The sequence below is a fragment of the Anastrepha obliqua genome, chromosome 3 (genome assembly GCF_027943255.1).
Source record: "Anastrepha obliqua isolate idAnaObli1 chromosome 3, idAnaObli1_1.0, whole genome shotgun sequence".
NCBI classification, from domain to species: Eukaryota; Metazoa; Arthropoda; class Insecta; order Diptera; family Tephritidae; genus Anastrepha; species Anastrepha obliqua.
This window is the reverse complement of record NC_072894.1, coordinates 64,880,406-64,907,688: the sequence shown is the minus strand read 5'-3', so window position 1 is coordinate 64,907,688 and position 27,283 is coordinate 64,880,406. Positions and strand designations below refer to the sequence as shown.

The 27,283-nt window shown below is 37.0% G+C and overlaps 5 protein-coding genes across 5 annotated transcripts; 3 read left to right on the top strand and 2 right to left on the bottom strand.

The window, feature by feature from the left end:
- The first annotated feature begins 1,021 nt into the window (after positions 1-1,021).
- LOC129240948 (larval cuticle protein 65Ag1-like) lies at positions 1,022-2,093 on the top strand. The gene is made up of 2 exons (XM_054877027.1): positions 1,022-1,403; positions 1,640-2,093. The coding sequence occupies exons 1-2, from the start codon at positions 1,279-1,281 to the stop codon at positions 1,827-1,829; spliced, it is 315 nt and encodes a 104-aa protein (XP_054733002.1). The 5' UTR covers positions 1,022-1,278; the 3' UTR covers positions 1,830-2,093.
- Positions 2,094-6,271: 4,178 nt separating this feature from the next.
- On the bottom strand, positions 6,272-6,720 carry LOC129242590 (larval cuticle protein 65Ag1-like). The gene is made up of 2 exons (XM_054879317.1): positions 6,561-6,720; positions 6,272-6,462 (listed from the first exon to the last, which is right to left on the bottom strand). The coding sequence occupies exons 1-2, from the start codon at positions 6,674-6,676 to the stop codon at positions 6,273-6,275; spliced, it is 306 nt and encodes a 101-aa protein (XP_054735292.1). The 5' UTR covers positions 6,677-6,720; the 3' UTR covers position 6,272.
- A 3,707-nt stretch (positions 6,721-10,427) lies between these two features.
- Positions 10,428-10,812, top strand: LOC129243062 (larval cuticle protein 65Ag1-like). Its single transcript, XM_054880151.1, has 2 exons — positions 10,428-10,543; positions 10,623-10,812. The coding sequence occupies exons 1-2, from the start codon at positions 10,428-10,430 to the stop codon at positions 10,810-10,812; spliced, it is 306 nt and encodes a 101-aa protein (XP_054736126.1).
- Positions 10,813-22,160: 11,348 nt separating this feature from the next.
- On the top strand, positions 22,161-22,882 carry LOC129241074 (larval cuticle protein 65Ag1-like). The gene is made up of 2 exons (XM_054877226.1): positions 22,161-22,400; positions 22,473-22,882. Exons 1-2 carry the CDS (start codon positions 22,276-22,278, stop codon positions 22,669-22,671), a joined length of 324 nt encoding a protein of 107 aa, XP_054733201.1. The 5' UTR covers positions 22,161-22,275; the 3' UTR covers positions 22,672-22,882.
- Positions 22,883-25,259: 2,377 nt separating this feature from the next.
- On the bottom strand, positions 25,260-25,742 carry LOC129243054 (larval cuticle protein 65Ab1-like). The gene is made up of 2 exons (XM_054880135.1): positions 25,615-25,742; positions 25,260-25,523 (listed from the first exon to the last, which is right to left on the bottom strand). The coding sequence occupies exons 1-2, from the start codon at positions 25,722-25,724 to the stop codon at positions 25,316-25,318; spliced, it is 318 nt and encodes a 105-aa protein (XP_054736110.1). The 5' UTR covers positions 25,725-25,742; the 3' UTR covers positions 25,260-25,315.
- Between the last annotated feature and the right edge of the window lie 1,541 nt (positions 25,743-27,283).

Genomic DNA, 27,283 nt, shown 5'->3' with positions numbered 1-27,283 from the left:
ATTCTTCTGTCAGCTCAATCAGGATACATACTGTTTTTTCTTTCACTATTTCCATAGACTCAGCTGCATTTCTTCCAATACAGATTTCTAATTAAAGCCGAGGTTAGTGTGGCAGCCCACAAAGATTGGTTTAAAGGATGGGTATCGCACCCATTGAAGTATAAATAAATAGGAGTATTTGAATCGAAGGAAAAAGTCAGCAATGAAGTTAATATCACATTGGGGGCCTCGAAGAATTGTTCTTTGGAGGGCATCAAAAACATAGAAAATGATTTGATTAAAGTTATTGAACTAAAGAAGTGTGTATTAAAATATATGTACAACGTTTTTTTACTGAATGAGCTGTTTCTTCTTTCAAACCAACAGCATAAATTGTTAAATATGTATGCTTTCTTTCTTTACAATACGTAAACAACAACCTTCGTTTATTGAAGGAAAGGAGGAATTTACATATAAAGCGTAAATGAAAACAAAAGTTGGTTGAAAAATTAAGTCTTTTGAAAATTTTGTTTTTTTTGTTTTGTAAAATTAAGTTGTCTTAAGGTTCGATCTGTTCATGTTGTCAGGCCCAGACAGTGCGCATCCATAGCATACACATACATATGTAGATGCAGTTCTGTTTTTTCTTAAGAAGCATGAAAACAAGTTTTCGGCACTTTTTCTACTTTTCGACAATGCGCGTGAATATTCCTGTTGAAGATTGCAAAATTCACACACCTCAGATCAGCAGCATCACACGAGTGCATTTAATTTTTATTGTTGTTTGTATTGGCGAATGATGGGTGTTGCATTTGTACTTACTACTGTATGAGGGTATGTGTATGTACTTGTATGTATACATTTACAATTAGCTGTAAGCAGCGCTGGTTGGTTTTTGTTGCTGTTGCCACTTTGTCTGTCTGTACTGCCAGCGTATCGAGTTGCCATCCATTACGATTGGGAGTACTTAAAGTTACGAGTATTCCGTCGGCATTAAAACGTGCACACGCGACGAGTATAAAATGTCTGTAATAAAAGGCAGAGGCTAGCATTAATTTTTCAGTACTTCGACGAGTCACAACTAACCAATCAACCAACAAACCAATCAACCGACCAATCGTCCAGCCAGCCATCCAACACTCCAACTACTAAAAACAAAACAAAAACCCTGATCCCACGTAGAAAACCTTCTCCTTCGAAACGAAAACCTCCCGTAGTAAGCGCGTGTGCTTGTGTGTGCTAAAGAAAAAGAAGGAAGTGTCCCATTTACACTAAGAAGATTACGCAATCTTATTAAAGATGAAGTGTGCTATTTTATTTGTTGTTGTTTGCATCGCCTCCGCCATGGCTGCGCCAGCACCTCAACAAGAAGTACAGGTTTTGCGTTACGATTCAGACGTGGAGCCTGAGGGATATAAATTTTTGTAAGTGAAATAAAAATGTACATACGAAAGTGTGTATGAAGTGTGTGAATGTGCGTGTATGCGAATTGGCAAGTTTCGATAGCTCCATTCACTTGAGAGTGTGTCACGTCACAAGGTCAAGATGCAATGATGATTTTGCATTTAACACTAATTACGTCAATACATTTTTTGCTCTTTCTTTGCTCATATTTTCTTCGCTTCCTTGATGTCCCGCTAACCTACATACCGAATATCAGAGTGGAGACTAGCGATGGCAAACTGCATGAAGAGGAAGGCAAATTGAAGGACGTCGGCACGGAACAAGAGGCGATTGTAGTGCGTGGGTCATTCTCCTATGTCGGCGATGATGGTCAAACTTACACAGTCAACTATATAGCCGATGAGAATGGTTTCCAACCGGAGGGCGCACATTTGCCACGTGTTTAAGATGATTTAAATTGATCGTTCCTTTGCTAACATAAAACTATCTACATAAATAATCCGAGCGAGTACTGACAATTTTGAATACATAACAACAGCAGCAATACCTACAGCGTTTACAGAGCGGGCATATCCAGCGATTTTATATTCATTGTGTTAACTAGGTTTAAGTACATACATACATACGTGTGAAAGAAAAGCAAACGAAAAAATTAATGAAGTGCAAGCATGAATAAATTGTGTTAAAGACGTGAAATAATTAATCAGAAATGAAGTAGAAACTATTCTATTTTTAGGAGTTTATTAGGTTAAGAAAGCAGTAGTTTACTGGAGAAACATTTTTTTAATTTTTCTTGTCTAAGAAGCGTTCTCAAAATCTTTCGAAAAAAGTGTGGGTACTTTTATATATATAAAAGTATATATATAACGACGCTTACACCCTTTTTGGGTGTTTGGCCGAGCTTCTGCTCCTAATTGTGGCGTGCGTCTTGATGTTGTTTCACAAGTTGGTACTTTTACACTCACATAATTTCCTTTATGTTAGCAAGATGCTGCCTAGCATTTTTCATAATTTATGATATTTGCTAGTTTAAAGAAAAAGAAAAAAAAAACTAATTAGTTCCTATGTAAATGATGAATATTGAGGAAAGTGAAATTTTCGAACATTTTCGTAAACCTCACATTTTTTAATTTTTGTTATATTTTTGTTGATATAACGGCCATCGGCAACCACATAAAGCAATCAAGATAGATATCATATTCATCAGTATTTCCTTGAATTCCTAGTAGGACATCAACAACCCCAACGGGGCATCTCGTCCGATTACTGGATAACGCCTTCACCTGCTTCTAGCTTAATCTGAGTTGAGCCGTCTCGCGATCCACAGTTCCTTTCCATGTTTCTCTTAGCCTACCAGAGGCTCTTCCCGTCGCTGTTAGTGAATTCCATTCCATTGCCTTCTTCGCTATATTACCGTCTTCCTTGCGTAAAGTGTGACCAATTCCATTTCTGTCTTCTAATCCAAATATCTGGCGGCTCATGTTTGCTTTTTTAAGCAATTCCTTATTTGGCATTATTTTTGGCCAGAAAAATCCAAATATAATCCTTAGACAGCGGTTGACAAAAACTTATAAGCGACTGACCACCGCTATGGTGATTTTCCAGATAGAGCTACCGACAGCACATTCTACTTGAAGGCTCTAACCTTTAAACTGGAACTCTTGTTGTTGTGTCGTCACACAGAATTCAACAAAACGAATGCCCTTCTGGTTTTTCGATTCGGGAGCGTATGTCTACATCCGTGCCACCGCCCGGGAAAACTTTTCCGTCGAGGTAAGTAAATTCCTGCACAGTTTCTATAGGGTTACCTGCAACCTCCATTTCACAAGAGAAATATAGTCATATAAAATAAATATGTATAATATATACCAAAATTGTGATGGGAAGAAACAATAGAAAAAAGTAAAATTTTGAGGGATCAGCGTTGCCATGCCTACTATTGGGTATGTGTATCTCTATAAAGACTCGCCCAAATTTGGTTCACGTATTGCCCTCCGCCTTATTTAGATCTGGCATAAATATTATTTAGATTGTACAAAAGCCATGATTTTTACATATTAAGACTAAATTTGTGCCCGTACATCTGACGATACAAGTAATGGTTTTGATAGCTGTGAGTTTGCTAGGTTAGAACTCCTTTGGGGTCCATTGTGTTATCAGTGTCATGAATTTGAAGTCGAACTATTGTATTATATTATGTAGTTCGTATTGAACGTTTTCGTGAGTTTTAACAATCCGTTCAGCCTATTGCCTGCAATATCCTTCAAGGATGAAAAATATGTTGATCCCTGGCACATCTGTCGAGTCCTAAAACGACCAGGGCAAAGTAGATGTTCCAAAGTGCCCCTAACACCCGCTTCGTTGCCTGCGCTACAAGCCTCGCTCTGGACTAATCCTGCGTGATGTGGGGTGAATGTCCCGCCACTACTCCAACCAATATTTTGGAGTCTTCTCTGCCACAAATAGGAGGAGGAGCTCGGTCTAACACCCAAAGAGGTGAGTGTGAGACCCCACCAAAAGACACTACAGGTATTTATCAATTGCAATCTTCGCAAAGTTATATGCGTTTTCTGGCGTAATACCATCATTATTACCGATCTCTGGGCATTGACATAGCGGATACCCGTTTATCTTGAAATCCATGGAGATATCCGAAAAGTAGCCCCGCAAGGCAGTCGGAGATGTGGTAGGTCATCTATTACGTGGAGGCGACTAGTGGAAGCAGAAGCGCTACAAGCAGGTCGCACTTAGCGACAACTCAAACTCTTAGTATTAAATAAATCTAGTTTTAACTTGTTTATAAGGTAGTTTATTTCACCTAGGAACTACGGGAATATATTTTTATACCTACATCGCCCACTTCTAAATTCGGTTACATGCGCAATAAGTCTCTATTATTCTGCGAGATATGCTTTATTCTAGCATGCTTTGAAATCACATACATTTAAATTTGAAAAAAAACTTGATACACTTCGGTATAGATTTCACTAGATTAGATAGGCGGCTCTTATTACGAATTCACTTAGTGCCTATTGTGATATCCCCCCAACATGCCATTAGGTCATCTCTATTAATTGGCGAATCCAAACAGCCATTCCAACGAAACCCGCTTCTCCTCAATTTAAGTGTGCGGGAACCTTAGAAGAGTTCGTATGCTTGGGCTGAATTCTTCAAATCCTTCAAAACCGTTCATTTCACTGTTCTCCTTCTTCATTTCACTGAACTCCATTATGTCCCAGGACCCTATATACATATATTGGCGATATTCTGTCGAAGAGTTTGTTGGAATTTTCCAAATTATTGAGTTAGTTATATCTAATCTAAGCGCCTTCAACGTAGCTTGATTGTCTATGATGAATGCGAATTTTAAAACTGCACACACTAATTTAAATCCAAGCCTGAAAAGCACTACGGTATTCTCGAAATTTGTAAGCTCTAGCTCTAAACCAGGATCTCTATGGAGTTGCTAAGAGCAGACACCCGGTCCTTTTCGATATCCATTTTGGTGTCATCTGAGAAGATTGGAGTCTCTCACAATGATGTCATGTTCCCAGTCACTTCTTCAGTATAAGTGCTGATACCATAGAAGGCAATGTGACTATAGAGATTTTAAAATTGGTCGGAATATCTCCTACTATAGAGCAACAATCTCAATACGGTAATTTTAATCAAAACGTGCGAAAGGATGTGTAAAGTTCGACTTCGTCTGAATTAAGAATCTTCTACATGGTTCAGTGAACGAGGTATTTATGGTTTCTATTAGCTTACGCGGCCGCCGTAGCTGAATGGGTTTGTGCGTGAGTACCATTCGGAATTCAGAGAAAACGTAGATTAAATCTCGGTGAAACACCAAAATTAAGAAAACGTTTTTTTCTAACAGCGGTCGGCGCTCGGCAGACAATGGCAAAGATCCGAGTGTATTTCTGTCATGAAAAACCTCCTCATAAAAAATATCCATCATATTTTCTATCCGGGAATACTGATTTATCACATTCTACGAGTATATGTTCTTATTTTCTACGCGGACAATATTTATGCAGATACAAGTCAAAGAAATAATACCTTTTTAGGAGTATCAGATAGGTAGGTTGGTAGCCCGTCTACCCTGGCATGGTGATAGGAGATCTATTGCACCTCTAAGCAGATGTGTGCTTGTTTTGGTCCGCCGGTAGAATTTTTTGTCCCACCTACCCCGCATATCTACGGTGAATGCCCTACCGATCCGCCACCTGGGGATGCGTCCGATGGCAGACAAGCAACGCCACACACAAAAGTTCTCATACGGAGGTGCAAGCTGCGAATTTACCAAGCGATAATACGCCCGTTTTTTTAATGGATGTGAATTATCGACACTTACTCACGCAAATAAGCAACGCCTAAAATTTTTCGAACAGAAAATTCTACGAAAGAGTTTACCACTCCCGAAAAGTGATGGCGCATACAGAATACGGTACCAGGACGAACTGTTAGCCTTATCTAAAGGCGAAGATGTTATTAAGCCCATCAAATGACAAGGCTGGGTCTTATTGAACACATGAACAATGACCGCTCACAAAAAACCTTCACCACTTGTAATCCGCTGGTTTCGAAAGCATGAGGATACCCAAAGGTGCACTGGCTAGACCAAGTCATCATTGACCTGAAAAAGGTGCACGTAAACAGCTGGAGGGTAACAGCCAAAAATCGTGTCGCCTGGAATAAAATTGTGAATGAAGCTAAAGCTCACCCCGAGCTGTAAAGTACCCTGATGATGATGTTGATTTCTAACCCAAGTCTACGCCTTTTGTAAATAGTAACATTTTTTTTTTCAATATATGTATATATTGATTTTATTTATCCACTATTTACAACTAGGCAACAACATTTCAGCTTTGTATTCCTGAAACTATTTATGCAACAGGGATATGAGCACCCTGGGGTTGGAAACCGTTCTCGTCGGCAATGTAGTTAACGGTGTAAGTTTGGCCATCATCACCGACATACGAGTATGAGCCTTGAACTGCGATGGCCTCTTGTTCAGTGCCCAAATAACGAACCTGTCCGGATTCTTGTGATTTGATACCGTTGCTGGTTTCTTGCCTACAAAATCAAATATGTTATTATTGTACATCTCAGTTTCACTGCATATCATAGATAATTTACTTCAATTATTTGTGCATACATAAATTGGTACTTACGCATATTGGTAGCTCAGTGGTTCTACATTGGAATCTTGACGCAAAATTTGAGCATCTTGATCAGAGTTGGCCAAGACGATGGCGAAGAGAGCAACAAAAACAATGAGGAATTTCATTTTGGCACAAGGACAAATAAGTAGCGGTTTTGAGTACTGCTGAAATGTTGTTGACTGCTGGAAAGCTAATGATGATAATTTGATGATGTGACAGAGTATTTATAACAGCCACAAAAGAAACGAATAGTCTTATTGTTGGTGTGTTTCTCTTCGTTTTTGCTTTCAGGTTTTTGGATACCCTTGCGGTCACTGCAAAAATTTTTGGGCGCTTTTGACATAGTTTTGTTTATCTTTTGTCTTTCAGTATCAAAATTTTGTCTCTACTTTGTCTGTGAACATCTTTTTAGGCGTTCCATTTCATGCAGCCGCACCGAATGCCGAATGTTGTAATGCGTTAATTGGCTACGACTAAACGACGTCACGCTCACATTTGGAGAACGAGTTTCTTATGCACTCATTTCTTTTGTTCAATAGCAAAGTCATTTTCGTAACCAATGATCATCGACCTACTCCAACTGCCCAACTATGCTGCTATTGTCGGTGCGCATAAAAGATGCAAACCGAGGGCAGGTCGAACAAGAAATTCGCAAATACCAAATGTTATCTAAAGATGTACATATGTATGTTTACCACATTTTACATATGTAAATATTATATGTTCACAAAACAATGAGTTAAAACGGGATGGCCCCAATAGTTAGATAATAAATTACATGCAAAGCCAAATATTACACGCGCACATTTTACTAATTTTTGGAATTCAGCAAAGTCATATTCAAAGAAAGTTATAGCTTGTAGCATCAGATGGACAAACAGAAATTTAATCCTAACATATAAAAACTAGGATTTAAGTTTTATCCGCGGCCGCCGGAGCCGAATGAGTCAGTACGTGACTACTATTCGGGAGTGCATAGGTGCGAATCTCCGTTCATGAAACGGCAAAAATGCCGCCTATCTGCAAGCAATGGCAGACCTCTTAGTATTTGTCAGATATGAAAAAGTTCCTCATAAAGACCATTTGCCGTTCGGAATCGGCATAAAACTGTAGCACCCTCAACTTGTGGAACAACATCAAGACGCGCGCCACAAATATGTAGGAGGAGGAGTGCAGTCAAACACTTAGCAGAAATGTATGCGCCAATTATATTTATTTTACAATCTTATTTCAATTTTATCCCATCTCACTAAAAATTACGTCGTAGCTAATGGCACCTCCCATTTTACAAAATTTTACTAGCGTAGTGTGTCTTTTTATTAGTTCTTCTTTTATGCCACCTTTGAGATTGGTCCATATATAATAGGATATCAAGATTTTTTCTTTATTGAAAATTACCGTTATCTTACCAAGGAAAATGGTAATATTTTAATAAATCTCAATGAAATATATAAATTATTGCTCGGACAGACAGACATGATTAAATTGAATTCTCCCATCATTCTGTGTATTTTCGTATATTTCGATTCCTTTATGCTGTTATATATGTATATATTTGCCCATGGTTCCTAGGTGGAACAAAAGGCCTGTTTTTATGTGAACAAAATTATTATGCTCCTGTGCAGACAGTAATGGATTTTAGAGTAATTGTAGTAATTTGCACAAAAAAATATCATGACTTTTGAACACTTTTGATTTGATCGACTTTTAAAAAGACTTCTGTAGTGAACTGATAAGCAAAGCTCAAAAGTGTATCCACGTATTGCAGACCCTCCTGATACCTCTACTACTTCAAAAGAGTAGCTGTCAACAAACGCGAATGCATTGCATACTTACAGAAGACAGAATATGATCGATTTTGTCCTCATTAACCACCAATTTCATCCCCTTAGTCATTTTACCCGATTTAGAAAAGACAGAGCATACAGTGCCTCTCCAGCATCAGCCAACCTGTTTCAAGTTTCGTTTTGTGGTTATAATTTTCAATATTATTCTTCACCACCCTATCTGAAACGAAAACCTTAAATTGTTGAAATTTCAAAAACCTCATAATGCCGAAAATATGTTTGAAGCGCAATTTTTGATTTCGAAATTTTTTCTAATATATCAATTTGACTAAAAAGTTCTCGGAACAACCACCAGGGACGCTCTAAGTCAACTCATTTGAGTTATGTCTTTTTGTTAGCTTTGCCACATTGGAGATTAACATTCGTACCAGAATTTTAGCGCTATAGCTTGACATTTGTAAAATATACATCATCTTGAGTAAATCTACCGCTGTACGTGTTTCTTACAGTTTTCAAAATGAATCTGCACTTGTAACAACGAGTTTGTTTTAAATTTTGTGCTAAAAATGGGTTCAATGTTGCGGATACCTTAGACATTTCCAACAATGATACTTTAAAGAAAACAGTCGATTGCGAGTAGCATGAAGGCTTCAGAAGAGATCGTGAGTTCATGGAGGACTACGAACGTAGTAGCAAACCGTCGACATCGAAAACTGATGAAATTTCAATGAAGCGAAAGGAAAGTTGGTCTATAACCGACAATTAATCAGAGAGCTAACAGAGGACTTTAACGTTGCTTACGGATCCGTTCAGGACACTGAAGTTAATGATTTGGGTTTGCGCCGTGTTACTGAATTGTTGATCCCGAATTGCATGAACTACATGCAAAAAAGAGATTGCGTTATTATGGCCAAAATACATGGTTTTCATTATTTGATTCCAATACGACCTACATGAAACGGATCATTACTGGAGACGCGATGAAATCACTTGATATGGCGCCCTCCAATTTTTTTCTGTTTAATCGAGTCAAAACCAAAAACCTACTACGGGAAGCGAGAGGAAGTAATGGAAAAATGGAAAACGGCTCTGATGGATATACCAAAAATTTGCAGTTGATGGGTAATACTTTGAAGGAGAGGAATATTTTTGAGAAATTAACTTATATTTTCAATTTTCGGAATATATTTCGGGAACTTTTAGATCAATTCCAATGAAACCGACCATGCTGTGATAGACAGACGGTATACTTTCAGTATCTTGGACGTACCCAGTGACTCTATTGCCTTGGAAAAACCAAGTGGCGCCGAACTTCGCCTCATTTGGCGTTTCTAATTGACGTTGGTTAGCACGTGGAAGAAACTACTGGCGTGATTTGTTGAACTTGGCTAAAATCGGTTCATTGGTTCCTGCGTGCTTTATCGGCTAGTTATGCGAGGGTCATGGGTACGCAAGCTATTTCTAGTAAAAAAAAAACATACAAGAAATCATCGAAATACTATTACTGCAAATAGCGATGGGTTGTTGACTAGCACCGGCAAGCCCATTAATGCGTTTCTTAAATGAAAACAGCTACACATCACTTCTAGACCGGCATAGAAATATTGAGTTATTTTAATACGAATTGCTTTACTTTAAAAAACTTAAATGTTTTATTTATTTTTGTATGAATAGTTTTTATAATTGTGATATGTAGTCAATCAGCCACTCAACATGTGAACACGCTAGTTTTTAGTATTTATATTTTCTGCCCATAAATATGAATATACATACATCTCATTTGCATATATTTGGTCCGAAATTCGTTTACTGCATTTTTAGTGTTTTTTATTTATTTTTTTTTTTTTGGTTACAAGCCCCACTAACAAGCTTATCTGCCTAATTTGAATGATATATTCATACCAACTGTAACACCTCCTACTACAGATTTTATGGTATTTATTATATTTGCAGTATGTTTAGAGTTGCATACGATCTAGGTTTAACTGCCTCAATCGAGCGCTATAAAATTGCCGCGTTGCATCCATAGTTTACTCATTCGCAAACCTTTCGTCGTTCAAAGCGATCACACACGCTTAGCATCTCCAAAATGAAATTCGTCATTGTATTTTTCGCCTTATTCGCTGTTGCCATAGCAGCACCACAAAAGGACGCAGAAACCGTACGTTATGATTCGCAGGTTGAACCATTGAGCTACCAATACAGGTAAGTCAATCATGGTAAAATCAAACAGCATAACTTTTGACCGACATTTTGTTTTCTCTTTTTTTCTTTGTATTTAAAGTGTGGAGACCAGTGATGGAAAAGCGGCCCAAGAGCAGGGTACAGTGGAAGATCTAGGTAGCGAGGATGAGGCCATCGTGGTACGTGGCTTCTACTCTTACGTAGGCGATGATGGTCAACAATACAGAGTGGACTACATTGCTGATAAAAACGGATTCCAACCCCAGGGTGCCCATATCCCTGTTGCTTAAATCGTTGTGATAAAGCTACTTGTTGCTTTTTGTTAACTAGTTTTAATTCTTCTAAAATACAAACCACTTAAATTAAAAACATCGTATTTCACATTTAATATATGTATTTCAATGGATTTAACCACTGTACAAAAGGGCAAAAGGTTGGTGCGTGGCTACCATTCGGTATTCACCACTAATTTACCAGCACAGACGACGCCTATTATTCTAGTCGCCCAATTGGAGTCATCAATCAGAAATTACCGATAAAATCCACGATATACAGGGTTGGCCATATTAAACTGACCCATGTGATTATTAAAAAAATATGGAAAAAGAAACATTTTTTTGTGTTTCATTGTGAAAAACATTTAATTTAGTTCAAGGAGATTCGTTTACATCACTTTTTGAATATGATATCGCGCAAGTGGTCGCCCTTAGCACGTATTTGGATATGTACAGGGTTGGCCATCTTAAACTGACCCATGTGATTATTAAAAAAATATGGAAAAAGAAACATTTTTTTGTGTTTCATTGTGAAAAACATTTAATTTAGTTCAAGGAGATTCGTTTACATCACTTTTTGAATATGATATCGCGCAAGTGGTCGCCCTTAGCTCGTATAGCGTAATGTGCCCGTTTTTCGGCGTTTTCCATAGTTTTGGCCAGCGTCTCGGCCGATATGGCGGCTATTTCCCGTCGGATATTGGCCTTAAGTGCGCCTAGTGTCTTTGGCTTGTTGACGTAAACCTTAGATTTCAAATTACAGTAAAAAGTTATAGGGTTACTCAATGGGTCAGTTTAATATGGCCAACCCTGTACATAGAAATAAACAAATAAAATGGACGATTAGCGGGTGAAGGTGCGTGAGCATTAATAGGCTACAGGTTCGCCAGAGAAAATGAATTAAGGAAGCATTTGGCAAGGTTCATTCTTAATACGACTGCGTCTTCGCGGCTTGTGATGGACTCAACACAATTTTCCATATGCAGTGGAGATCGTTGAGTTCTTTTGGCATACAGGGTTTGATTGAAAAGTAATGAGACTTCCCGCGCGGAGCGTCTGCCAAGCGATTAACTGAATCGGCTGGTGGGGGAAAATGATCGTTGGACCATCCCCTTCTACTATAAACCGGTCCTAGTTCGCTGGCAACAGCGGTGCAGTCAACACCGATCCGCGCGTGAAAGCTGTTTTAAAGTGTGTTAGGATTTTGCAGTGGCGAAAATGCAGCGATCGTTGGAGCAACGTTACTCGATTAAATTTTGCGTAAAGCTTCCTCCAGGAAGCACTGTTTTACAAAGAAGTGCTCCTTCGGCTGAAAAACCGTGTCGCCCGGGTTCGGCCTGACCTCGTCAATTGGACCCTTCATCACGACAACACGCCGGCGCACACCGCCTTCCTCTGCACCTCTGCATTGGCCAAGATGGGGGTTCCGGTGCTTCCCCACCCTCCCTACAGCCAGAACCTGTCCCCTCCGGACTTCTTCGTGTTCCCGCGCCTGAAAAGAAAGCTGAAGGGGAGACGTTTCGACTCCATCGAGGCGATCCAAAAAACTGTGACAGCCGAATTGAACGAGATTCCGGCGGATGAGTTTAAAAAATGTTTCCTGCAGTGGAAGGACCGCTACCAGCGGTGCATTGACGCTCAAAGGTCCTATTTTGAAGGATATTAGTTGTATAAGCCAAAAGGTTTAATAAAACTGCTTAAAAAAAATAAGGCTCATTACTTTTCAATCAAACACCGTATCAACATCGAAGAAGGTAAAGATAGCTCTGTCGGCCAATAAGTGATGGTGATAGTTTTTTTAGGATGCATGAGGTGTCCCTCACATAAACTGCCTTCAGAAGCGTACAACGAAAACCGGCGCATATTAAGTGAAATTTGTTGCATAGTTTGGAAAATGCTTTGAAAAACAAAAACAAACGGTCAGGTCAACGAACCACTGACGAATTGCTCGCTCATCCAGCACATTCTCGGGGCTCACTCACCTGCAACTATAGCATATTTCCGAATGTAAAGACATGATTCGGCAGTAAGTGGTACATCGGCCGAATGAAATTATCATTGTTGAAAACAAAACTTTATTTGGAGGGAAATGAAAAATTGGGCAAACATTAGATGAAGTTTGTTAGTCCAGAAAAAACTATCAAAAACAAGCAAGGAAGATTATATTTGGTCTGACCGAACTTTATTTACCGTGCACATTTCAGCAAAAATTAATTTGGCTTCATTATATCTTGTAACATCAGACGCACGAAAATTTAGTCTTTTTATAGAAAAAAGTGGGCATAGATCCGATTTTAGCAAAAATTATGACGGATCTAAAAAAGCTGGGGCGCAATACGTTTACTAAATCTGGGTGGTTTTTATTAAGTCGTTAGAAAGATTCTCAAAGTTATGAAAAAGTTTGTGACCAAGCACATTCTTCAAAGACTTACTTTCTTGGTATTTAGTTTTTTTGATTTTTATTTCATCAATTGTACCGAATATGAGTCACTGTGCTGCGTTTATGACAAAGATGTACCGTTTTTTCTTTTTTGAAAATAACCATTATATGGCAGGAGGACGCATTTATTTACCGATTTCGCCCATTTTCAATTACCTTCCCCCATAAACTACCTTCCTCAAAGGGTAATATGTGTGCCAAAAAATTAATTAAAATAAATGAACTCGTGAATAACTCGTGTAATGTATATATTGTACATTCCACGGAGGGGCGGACTGACTTGCCTCAATCGGCTCCTCTCATCATTCTAAGCATAAACGTACCTATCATATGTCCATAGCTATCCCCTTATGTGAACAAGATTACAATATCCTTGAGCGGGGTATAAAAAAATGTCTACATGCTAAATACGATTTCATTAAAAGTATAAATATGTACATATACAAGTACATCTGCGCCGTTGAGCAAAATAAAATATGATAAAAACTCTTATACTGTACTCTGCCTTAACAAACGTTCGATTCGCAAACTAAAATAAATAAAACTGATAGCAATAGACAGACAGTCGGGAAGCGAATATACAAGGTGAAGTCCTAAATAAACAAGACTGGCGTCATAAAAATGTTTTTAATGAGTTAGTGCGTTGGAAGTTACATCCCTAGCTGACTTCCAATGAAAGCTTGGTGACATTCGGTTCAGTGGAAGCGAAGTTATTGCGTCTAAAGTGTCAGCATGTTTCTGTCATCGGTACAAAAATGGTTTCGAAAAAAGAGCTAATATCAAATTTTGTTTTAAAATCGGTAATACGTTTACCGAACCATTTGAATCGATGAAAAAATTTTATGGCGATGATTGTCTATCTCGTGCCAGAGTTCATGAGTGGTTCCCTCATACGGGCCGCCCAAAATCAGTAATCACTGAAAACTCCATCAAAATTGTTCGTAAAATTATCAAAACTAAATGGAAACCATGGTTGAAATTCATGGAATCGCAGTCGAATATCTCCAAAACATCGATTTATCGCATTTTAGCTGCTGATCATTTGGTCTTACGAAAGGTTTGTGCACTTTTCATTCCTCACAAGTTATCTGAGGACCAAAAACTGCTCAGAATTCAACGTTCGAAAGACTGCATTAAAGAGGCGAGAAAAGTCGAGAACTTCCTTTTCAACATTGTAAATGATTGTAAATGGCGATGAAATGTGGTGTTTCCAACATAAACCTTAAACTAAGCGTCAAAGTGCCGAATGGAAGTCCCAGAAGAGCCACCACCCAAAAAATCGCGTGTGGAGAAGTCAAAAATCAAGTCGTTGTGTGAGACAGAAGGAGTTTGTGCCAGTGGGCCAAACCGTCAATGCAATTTTCTATCTCGGTGTTTTGAAGCCTTTGTTGCATCGCTTTCGTCGAATTCGCCCTGAATACCGCGAAGGAGGAAGCTGGCGCTTATTGCATGATAATGCACCATCTCGTCTATCCACTCTTGTGACTGATTTTTTAACTAGAAATCGCATTTTAACCATCAATCACTCACCGTATTCACCTGATATGACTCTCTGTGACTTCTAAAAAAAATAAATAATTGGCGCGTACACTTCTGTTAGGTGTTTGGCCGAGCTCCTCCTCCTATTTGTGGTGTGCGTCTTGATGTTGTTCCACAAATGGAGGGACCTACAGTTTCAAGCCGACTCCGAACGGCAGATATTTTTATGAGGAGCTTTTTCATGGCAGAAATACACTCGGAGGTTTGCCATTGCCTGCCGAGGGGCGACCGCTATTAGAAAAATGTTTTTTTTATTAATTTTGCTTTCACCGAGATTCGAACCAACGACCTCTCAGTGAATTCCAAATGGTGATCACGCACCAACCCATTCGGCTACGGCGGCCGCCTACCCGGAAAATTGCATTTGGCCATGAAAGGAAAATGTTTTGTGCCCGTAGAGGCCATCCAAAAGTTTTGTACCGACATCCTGAAGAACGTTCCGGTCAATGGCCTGAACACTCTTACGAAAAGCTTTAAAAAATAAATGTCATGAACGGTTATACAGAATTAGAATAAAGATTGCTCAATTAATTTGAATTTTGGTTGTTTTACTTCAATTTAAAATACAATACCGCTAAGTTGATCACCCTCTACATATGAGCATATCTACATTTTTATATTTTATAAATTTTTATTGATAAAACTTTGTGCATTTCCGTATTTCAAGTATGGGCAAATGAAAAAAATCAGTTAATAATTTCGCAATTAATTCTAATAAAAAATTTTTCAGCAGACGAAATCTATTGAGCCAGCCGAGATCCAACTCATCTGTGTGCAGTTGCGTATGTGACTTACAAATCTTTCATTCTTAGATCTAAAACACAAAAAGTTTTACAGCTTTTCGTCAAAATTGAATTTTGATTTAGGAAAACATCATGTCGAATTTGGTTAAGATAATGTTACCTAGCCCCAAAAGGGTAGACGCGAGGAATAGCAGGCTTCATAACTATCAATTTTAACAGCTCATCAACAACTGTAGTCGATTTACATAAACTGCCACATTTTTTCTGATGAAAGACTTGGAACTTCATAGACTTTTCTTCATTTATAAATATTTCTTGGAAGACATTTTTTAAACTATTTTAAGCTTTAATGATTGCATCGAAAGCACAGAAATAAAAGCCAAGGAGCAGAGGCTCAATGTTAGAAGCAACCAATTACTATTAGCAGCTGAAACGCCAACTCGTTTGCCAGAGAAGCCCATGGATCGGGAAATACATATATTGTGAAACCAAAAATTTCTAATTTCGTCTGATCCATTAATTTCGAGTTTAAGGAAACCTCCAAATATGAAGTGTGAAGTAATTACTTTAATTATTGAAAAATTGTTGAAACAAAAAAAGAAAAAAACCAAATAGTGGATTTGAGGTGAATCAAACAAATTCGGATTAAATTTTTTTCTCCTAATCAAAAATATCTCTTTGTAAATTTACTCATGCTTTAATTCAAGTGTATTTTTGTTTCGAACACTCTTTTGAAAATGGCTTATACCAATTTCTAAGTTTATATCCATTATTTTTGGAGTTTTGATTTTTGTTGTCGTACTTCCAAGGCTTTGATTTTGGTATTTTCCTCAAGCATAATAAATTTGATATTCATTATCAACAGTTAGCTATGGCTACTGTATTCCTAATTACGAACTATTATTAATTATCGAAATAGTATTTCGTCATAGCACATAATTATGTAAATGCATATATAATAAAGAAGTACACACTCCATTCCAGAAAAAACCTACCTTTTACAAATAAGCTGTCTAAAATAATCTCCCTTTTTTGTTTTATAAATAAGGCATATTCATTTTTGAGCTACAATGGTACTTATATCATTGACTGCTGGCGCATTTGATTGCAAGGAATAATACTCCTAACTCGACTATATGTAGGTGTTATTCTTTGTCGGCACAGATATATTTTCTGATATCTGTCTTGTTTAACACATGGGCTGAAGAGATCCAGGCCTAAGAAAAAATTACTTTTTTTTGTTCAAAATAAGCTTTATTCATCAACGTAATTTCCATCAAAAATAAGGTATCACTCCAGCGCGGCTCTAACATTTCGATTCCACTTTTGTAAAATGCTTTTGCCTCAAAATAACATTTATTTAACAAACCAATTTCTGATTTTTAAGCCGCGATTATAACAGAGAAAATTCCAAAATCGCATTTGTTTATGTGAACAACAGCTGGCGAAAATAGCGTAAAAAATCGCTCTGGTCAAGACGAGCACTAAAATTTGCACATACTTCACCCACAAATAAGTCACGGCAAAAGCTAGCTAATTTTTCTACTTTGACCTACGCAATCTTGCATTCAATCAATCTTGTATTTACTTCATATTCGACCAGAATAACGAGAAATAGACAGTTAATCGCTTTTCCACGGTAGTGCACTATCTCATGAGTCAAGAGGTGTGAGTGAATTTCTGACAAAAAGGCACTATTGGTTCCCTGCCACTATTACATATATATTCGTGAGACTGCATTTGACGAAAAGAAAAAGAAGAAATTATGAATAAATTAAAGCCATTCAAGCGCCAATAACCACTACCCTAAACAATATTTCTAAAATGCACATAGGTATCTCGTTTAATAATTTTAAAAGTGTGAAAAATTGTGTATCGAAGGAAAGGCGAAAATAAATTATCGTCAGTTAAGAAACACACATCTCTCAAAATATTCTATGCTTTATTTGTAAACGTTCGTTTTTTTTGGAAGATAGGGTATACCTATACTTATATTATTCATGAAAAATTAAAATAACTTTGTTATATTCGTATATTTTGTTTTGTTCAGGTAAACACACAGGTCGACCGCCCTATCCACATGCTTGGTGCATAACTACCATTCGAAAGTGCGTAGGTTCGAGTCTCCATGCATGAAAGACCAAAATGATACAAAAATATTTTTCTAATACCGGTCGCCTCTCGGAAGGCAATGGCAAATCTCGAAGTGTATTTCTGTCATGAAAAAGCTTCCCATAAAAAAACATCTACCATTCGGAGCCGACTGTAGGTCCCTCCATTTGTGGAACAACATCAAGACGCACGCCACAAATAGGAGGAGGAGCTCGGCCAAACAGCCAAAAAGAGTGTAAGCGCCAATTATATATGTATATATATATATATGCATGATTAAATTCGAATAAGTAATTAAGTCAATAATAATTTTATCAAAAGTTTTGCAGTTATAATTTTGTAAGGCGTAACGTGTTTAAAGAAAAATTTTAAGGGAAACGTCATATTGAGGTATTTCAAATGTTCAGTGATTAATTTAGTAAATATGCTAATAAGCGAACTTTAGACAAAAACGCAATTTCGTTCGCTGGAGAGGGACATATTCACATATATACTCATTAAATTTCAAGTATACCTATGTGTGCAGGTTAATGAACAAAAACATTGATTTTACTATGGCTATTTATACCAAGACCTCAACGACTACAACGAATAATTTGAGCTGAAGATGACAAATAATATTTTTGTTTATACCTGTGTCTCTTTTATATGCATTTTTCAAGCTCACTGTGTCTTCGGGCTTCGGCTCGAAAAATAATATCCAATCTTAGATTGCAATTAGAATTCATTGAGTCTGTTCAGACAATTTTTGCCAAAATAATTAAAAATGTTAGAGAATTCCAAGCATGTACTTCATTCCTATAATTCACTCTATCTAGCACTCGCCCCAACAGCCTCATGAAAACGGACTTAAACCGGAATATACCACAAAATATCACGTTTTCCTAAGTATTAACCCTCATTTAAAGTGATCTCAGAGTGAAGCTTTTATTTTACAGTTAAATTTTGCTACAAATGGTTTTATTTCTAGAAGCCCTTGCCTCTCAAAAAGCAATGCATCGTTTGGGAAATTTCAATTTCCACATGAAAAGTAATAAAAATGTATAACTTCTCAGTAAATCAAAAGTGGTTTTCGATAATCCAAGTGCATGCTGATTACCGCAAATGTTCATGACTACTGTGCATTTCAATCAGGCGCACAAACAAGATTTTTTTTCGAGATTGGAGTTTGTTTAAAATACTGTCAATATTCTACAAAAAAAATACTAACAAGGTAAAAAAAAAGTTAAAACAAATTGTAATGGAGTAAATAAACAATTAGTCACAAGAGGAAAAAAATAAAAAAAACATAATTTGAGGGTAAGTCTTTAATAGTTTCTTTTAATAGATATAAAGATGTGAAGCTCCATCCAACTTCTTTTGTGATATCATACTTCTTAAGTACACTAGCTCTAACTTGATTAAGGCTAAACATTTTCCTTTAATTTTTAAGTAAAATTTCTACTCAGTGCCGTCAAAAAAATGTGTTTGCTAATAATTGAATTATGTTCTAAGAAACATGATTGCTAAAAAAATCCTCTTCAACTAAACTAAACTAAAGCCTACTTTGCCTAGGCAAATAATTATTGATTCACTTGATTAAGGCCGCCGAGAAAAATGTCATGATAAAAAGAATTTTAGATTGTAAACTGTTTTAGTTAATAATGTTTATGATCACCATTTTTTACAAATACTTAAATGGTATTGAGTCATAAAGGGATTTAAAGTAATTTAAAGAAATCGCGGGTTAAGCTGCTTTAATCACATGCACAAATGAAATTTTATCTTCAAATTATTTCCATCCCCAACACTTTTTCTTCCCTTTTCGCAGGTTGTTATAGGAAGAGTTGCTAGGATAGTTATTTAGTTAGGCTTTTCGGCACAGTTCAATGACTTTGAAAACTTTTTTTGCCATTTCCTCAGAGTGCCATCTGAACTTTCTAAAAACCACTATCTAAGTTATCACTATAAAAAATTTATAAAATTTTATTGGGACTCAACCACCCAACTAAATTTTACTACTAGTGACTGCGAGAGCACAGGGCTTTTGTTTGACATCAAGAAAGCATGTCGCCCAATCTAAAGATTTTCAAATACCCTCAAGAACATATCATTAGACTGCATGAATCTCTGAAACAGTTATACAATTAGAGAAACATAAATACAATTAGAGTTAATCTAGAATCCATAAATTTTTTGCGTGGCAAAATCCTTTGTAGATCTACATAAGACATGATAGCTGCTGCCATGATTCAACCTCATATTCCTCCAAATAACTACTGCAGGAGAAATTCGAAGTTACTTTGAATAGATATAACCTCAAGGATTCAGATCAAATAGTGTTTCTCTGAACTCACTCGAGGACCACCTACCCAAAAGTTGGCTACAGGTAGCCAAGCGCACCCTCCCTTTGCGCACATGCACTCCCTCGCCATTTGTCAGCGTTGTATACAAAGCTCCTGCGATTTGAGAGCGAAATATTCAGATAAAGCCGAAGTGGAAGGATTCCTCAAGCCACCAATAACGAGCATTATTTACAACCTACCCATCTGAATAAATGTTTAACTTCTTTCAGGGTATTACACTAGTCAGTAGCCAATCGCTTGCTCTTTGATAGCGATTATCCATTGCAGTCAGCCGGGTGCTTAAATTTAAGCTTAATAGAGAGTTAGTCCCAAAAAACACTTACACTAACTTTCCGTCGGCGGATGGCTCATCCGTGAAAGGTTTTGCATCCAACTATTACACGCCGTATCGTCCTCACTTGAGTGGATGAGATTAGATATATCCGGTAGAGGAACGACGTATATAGATGTAAACTGGTTAGTCTTAGTGAGAAGGAACTTGCATCTTCTAAGAGCTTTAAATGTCCCTTAGTCTAGAAACTTAAACCATGCACCTCCTCCATGCACCTTAATCCAATAACGGCGAGGATAACCGCAGCTAACTTATAACACAATTCAGTATAACAGTTAACAGGAGTTAGCCGCTAAAGAAAGTATGGTGTATACTGTCACACTGATTATAAATTCCATTCATCTGACGAAAATTCCATTCATGGGAAGCGCAACGTCGATATGAATGAGAAATATTTGTAATCATTCCAATCTGGGAAGCCGAATTAAATGGTAAGCTATTTTATAATTAATTTAAATTCTCTGTAATTCATTGACTTCAATTGTCTCCATTAAGAATAACTTCATGAAACACCAAATGATAGAAAAACTGGTTTTTAATAATGGTGGCTCCTCGTCAGGCAATGGCAAACCTCCGAAGCCTCACAGACAGAGGCACAAGAAGACGAGCCTAGAGCATGAAAGCTGCCTACAAATACGGTGGACCCAAACGTTGGTAATAGAATTGGTCCTTTATGGATGCCATTCTCGGCCTTCCCAAATTAATGCTGAAAGTAGAATCGAGAAGGAAGTCCCCCAGAAAGAAAGGAGGGATTGTTTTAGTATTATAGCTACACCGCTTTATGCAGTAGATGATCGTCGCTGTAAATGCGAAGACATTTTGAATTCTACCTCAACCACCAAACAAAAAACAAATGCCAAACCTCCGAGTCTATTTCTGCCGTGAAGATACTGCCCATAAAAAAAATTATTTGCCTTTCGAAGGAGGCATAAAACTGTAGGTCAGTCCAGACAGACGCATATCACAAATTGGAGGAGGAGCTCGGAACTTCTCGTTATGTTTATTGACAATATACCTGTATACATATCCTCTATTATTCTATAAAATAGAACAATTAATTTATAACTTTATAACGCTTTTAGTAAGGCTCCAGACCGAAAATGGATAGTGAGTTTTCCGTCCAATCGACGAAGATTAAGTGTCTAAGGTTAAAGAGCATACTTATAACCAAACTGGTATAAAAATTATGGACTATTCGCATCAGCTATGCCCAGGAAATTTTGCGCACCGACTTTAAAAGTGAGGTGTAGAGAAAAAGGCCTTCAAAAATTCAAAAGCACTTTGCACTTCTTGCGAAACATTTCATACTATTAGTCAGCAATATTATATTATTCACCTTTTGACTCAATAAATACTTGGATAGAGGCTAAATTAGCATGTCGATTGCAATATCTAATCATTATATAAAATCTGAAAATAAAAAGTGTACAAAATCAGAAGTTCATACAAAATGAAAAATACCAAACACACACAAATTTTATTTACATATACTATATATACAGTTAAAAAAAAATAAAGCTGAGTTGCATGTTCCATCAGAAAATACGCAGAAACTGTTTATTTTTAAAAAACAAACTGTTTGTTTTTGTTTAAGCCCGTTTGGCTTAGATGATGAATGTATAAATTATAACAAACAAAAAAAAAATAAACTTGTCAGCTTAAATAGTTTTCGGGCACTGGTAATTACACTTACTAGTTATTATTTTTCGACTTACATACATACGTTATAGCATGTCTTATTGTTTGTAATTTTGTTTTTGTTAATTATTTAGTTAGATGATAGTCTATCAGCGTATAATTCTACTATTGTTTTGGCCTAGTCGTCGAAGCACTATAAATTGGTGTTGCATACTTCGTAAGCAGTCATAATTCAACTTCTTAGCCAAGCGTGTGTTCGACGGTGCAGTGCGCAGTAATAAACTTTTTGGAAAAATCCTATAAATCGGAACATACAAATTCTCAGCAAATATGAAAGTCGTCATTACATTTGTCGCATTATTCGCAATCGCCGTCGCTGTACCTATCGACGATCCGTCACAAGCACAAATTTTGCGTTTGGATTCCGATGTAAAACCTGATGGATACTCATTTGCGTAAGTGTTTGCCAAATTTTGGTGGCACCAATGGCAGCCAGCGTTGTAGTTAACTCGAAATTTCTCTTACAGTTTGGAGACCAGCGATGGCAAGACTCATAATGAGGAAGGTCAGTTGAAGAATATTGGTGCCGAGGATGAGACAATTGTTGTACGCGGCTCGTATTCATTCGTTGCTGATGATGGTCAAACCTACACGGTTAACTACATCGCCGATGAGAATGGTTTCCAACCCGAAGGTGCTCATTTACCTAATGTGGGTATTCACTAAATACGTATACGGACACAGATTGATCAGGTGCATCACAAATGAAATATATTTTGGATTGTATCATCTCGAGAAGTGAAACAGTTTCTTTTTTAATTTTTGTATACCTCAAATGTAGTAGTAAAAAATGAAATTGTTGGTTTAAATATGTAAAAAGAATTAGAATGAAAAATACAAAAAGGACAGCCGAAATTATATTTTAAAAATTATGAAATATTTTTCTAATCGCGTATACGAAATCGGGCTATATAAAGCAAAGTGATGATTCAAGAAATATTCCTTAATAACTCTCAATGTGTTATGTTAACATATATTCAAACAATTTAGTTTAAAGTTAAAGTTTGATTTTTAAACATTTTTATGACGCATTATTAAGAACAACAGCTTATCCACTTTTACCAAATTAAAAAATAGTAATAATAATTGGCGCGTACCCTTCTCTTATATATTTGTTGTCGAGCTCTTGACGCTGTTCCACAAATGGACACTTCCGACGCAAATGGACACAGTTCGACTACTTCCGACGCCAAATTTTACCAAATTGTAATTGTTAAAGTAATCTACGTATTTTGTCATTTTTTATTTCTTCAAACTTTATAATATGAAAAGCGGCGATAAAGTTACACGTGAAGCGGGTTAATGGAACTGCAACGATTCAATAGTTCAAAGCCTTGTGATTTTGACCTTAAATTTAACATTGCGAAAATGGATACAAAAACAGACGCCAACAGGCGTTATTTTCCTTGAAAAGGTGATAACGATCACCGACTCATGTTATGCAAAATTGTTGGATGGATTTAAATACTATGATGAATAAATTAGGTTACAAAGTGTTCTCTTCTTCAGAATTTTCTCAAGATTTAGCCCTTTGTGACTATTTATCCAAATAAGAAGAAATGCCTCATATGAGGATAGCTCCGAGGTGCCGAGAAATGTTATTATTTGGGGGACATCATAAATTAAAAAAAAAAAACATTTTAATAAAATGCATTATAATCATATATGGTAACCGTCCCAAACCCGTTTGCCAATTGAACTATTTCATATTGAAATTCTCAAAATCTATTGTAAAGGTAATTTGTCTCTGTCAATATATCGATGCAGGATTACTGCATACTGTAAGTTATAAAACCATGGCATATCTCTTCAAAGTTTCTCCAGCAAGTAGCGGCATGAATTTGCAATTAAAAGTCACCTCCGATCATCAGTCGGCTTATCATTGTAATCGCTGTTCGTCAATACTTTCGACACCTTTATGCCATATAAAAACTTTCGTTAACTTAAAACGAGTTAAGTGCCAAGATCTATTTTGGAACTAAAGCAAGCAGCTTGAGTTCTACCAATGAGTTGATTTATGGATTTTACCAGCTCATCGCTGCCAAATTTTCATAGTTTCTTTTAGTTTGGCAAATTCAGTACACACCACATAATCTTTTTCTTTTCCCCCTAACTGCAAAGCAACACGATGAGAAAGCATTACTCAACAATTATTTTATTTGTGACTCTGCATTATCACCTTTCTCAAGATAGGCAGACTTAAGCGCCTTATAAACCTAATGCATCCATTCATATTGGAGCACGCTCCTCGATTCTGGCGCTGACTTCATAATGAAGAGTCAGTATCTAGAGCCCCTGTGCTACTTTGGCTGATGTTGGCGTACTGACCCCTTCAAAACTTATAAGTAATCTGAAAATCATTCAGAAATTAGTTTTTCTCTTATACGAACTTTTCTTAGTTGTGAAATCTTATTTTAGAAATCTTTTCACTCGACTATCGGCCATCAAGATAATGCTGAGAATCGCCAGGGGCTACCGATTCGGATTTACGTCTAAAGCAGAAAACCTAGAATCGTGTTCTGAAAAACAGTACAGGAGGTGGTATGAACGGTATGTGTTATGTTAGTGCTTTTAGAGAATTTAAGACGATAACACTTCTGTCACATTATTAGACTTGAACGAACTGAAAAGATTTTTTTTCGTTTCACGCTCAGTTCACTTAATATTTATTGCTAGTTCGACTCCTTTACTTCCTGCAAAATGTCCTTAATAATCTTGAAGTCCTTACAAAGGAGAAGGAGAGGTTTTCACTTTTATCTTTTGTATTATATAATCAGGAGAGTTATCGACAGCCCGTTTAAAATATCGGAAGTGAGGTGCTTAAGAGCCATACTACAGAGATTGCTCTCCAGATTTAAGTGGTGCAATGTGCAGTTAGTGCCAGAGCAAGATGATTATTTGTCAAAACACAGAAGTATGTTAAAACTCACCGTAAAAAATATTTATCAACTGTTCGTCACCGTTATGTCATATAAAAAACCGAGCTTTTTTATGTTCTGGTAACGTTCGTTGGTCTCTACGGAGCCAACTCAATAGGTTTGTACAAATAACGTTTCGGTGACGTCATCCACCGTTATATGTCAATATTGCACCTCCACTAAAAACCTTGGAAACCGTAGAAATTTCACATTACAGTCAGCCCATAACCATAAAATATTTTTAACTAATCGACCATCTACTTGGTGCAATAATAAACCTTCCTGTAGGAGTATGTGTGCTTTTGTTGTATTTTATGATACTAGTGAGTATGGATTTATTTATTTGCGCATATATTTGCCAAAAAATATTATAAATTTGATACACTCCTAATTTAATGTTCGATTGCAGGTAGCTTGGGGATATGCTCACCAGTGGGTTGGAAGCCATATTCATCTGCTACATAGCTGACCGAGTATTCTTTACCATCATGTTCATCCTTGTAGGTGTAAGAACCGTGGACAACTAGAGCTGGGTGTTCGCTATCAGCATCCTTGACAACGCCCTCTTCATGTCTACTAGTGCCATCGCTGGTCTCCATACTAAATAAGAGAACAAAAAGATTAAATCCAAAACAACAAATATGTCTACAAGTGTGATTAACTGTTTTTTATATAAGCACGCAATTCTTACTCGAAAGAATAATGGTCAGGTTGCACATCTGATTCTGATTTTATGATCTCCACCTCAGGACGGGCAGAAGCCAGTGCAATAACGGCAAGTAGTACAATAACGAATTTCATATTGTTGAGGTTATTGCAGGCTCGGTGAAAGCTTAGAACTTTATGAATGTCATCGAGAATGTTTAGTGTCTATTTATACTAATACTTGCTACTGAATTTTTACTGATCGCTGAGTAATAAAGGATGGATGGTGTTACATCCATAAATTATATTAATCGTACTTGTATGTATGTATGTATATATGTATCCACATTTGTATAACTTCAGCTGGTCGCGCTGCAACTTTTTTTTTGTTGACTTGCACTCGATTTCAAATTAATCTTCAGCTTCTTGCTAATTAAAATGAAGTAAATATACAAATAAAAATTAAAGCTTTTATTATTAACTTCAAAACTCGTTCTCTCCGAGATTTTTACTGCACTGAAAACTGTCACTGGATTAAAGAGTATGCGCATGCATAAAAAACTGGCAAATTTGAGCAACATCAACTAGCATACATATATTATAACAAGATCGTAAAGGCTAACTAACAATTAGAATTCGACTATAAGAAAAGAAATAAAAATTAAAAATAACTGAAAAGTGAATTGAGAGAAAGTTGGGCCGATGAGAAGTAAATAAAAATCTTAATTCACAAATTCGTATCTACTTACATATGCATGCCTTCTTGTATGGCATACTCGTATGCAGTGATGATTATAAGTTAACTTTTAAGGTGGAAAAATAGCAGCTTTTAAAAAAATTGTATACATAAATACATAAAAAGTTTGATTAATTTTTTTCCATTGAAAACTATTTCTTCTTCTTCCTGATTGGCGCGATAACCGCTTACTCGATTTTGTTTAACAAAGGGCGCCCGTTGTTTCTTTATCGTGCTAACTGGCGCCAGTTGGAAACACCAAGTGAAGCCAAGTCCTTCTCCACTTGATCTTTCCAACGCAGATGAGGTCTTCCTCTTCCTCTACTGCCACCAGCTGGTACCACATCGAATACTTTCAGAGCCGGAGCGTTTGTATCCATTCGGACGACATGACCCAGCCAACGAAGGCGTTGGATCTTTATTCGCTGCGCTATGCGTCACCATCGTGCAAAGTACCCAAAGTTTACTACATAATCTTTCTCTCAAACGCTCCAAGGGACACCTCATCGGATGTTATCATCGTCCAAGCTTCTGCGCCATGCCTTAGAACGGGCATGATGAGAACCCTATAGTAAAGAATGTTAGTTTTGTTCGTCGAGAGAGGACTTTACTGCTCAATTGCCTACTTAGTCCAAAGTAGCACTTTCAAGGCTGACATCGTTATTGATGTTAATGCTTTTTCCTAAATATACGAAGTATTTTACAACCTCGAAATCATAAGTATCAACAGTGACGTGGGTGCCGATACGCGATTGCGCCGGCTGTTCGTTTGATGTCAGGAGGTACTTCGTCTTGTCCTCGTTCACCACCAGACACACTCGCTTTGCCTCTTTATCCAGTCTGGAGAAGGCAGAACTAACGCTGTTAAGCGCGGTTGTTTAGGCCAATGACGTAAATATCATGAGTATACGCCAACAATTGGAAACTCTTTTAAAAAATTGTGCCTGGCCAATTATGTTCTGCGGTTCGCATCATCTTT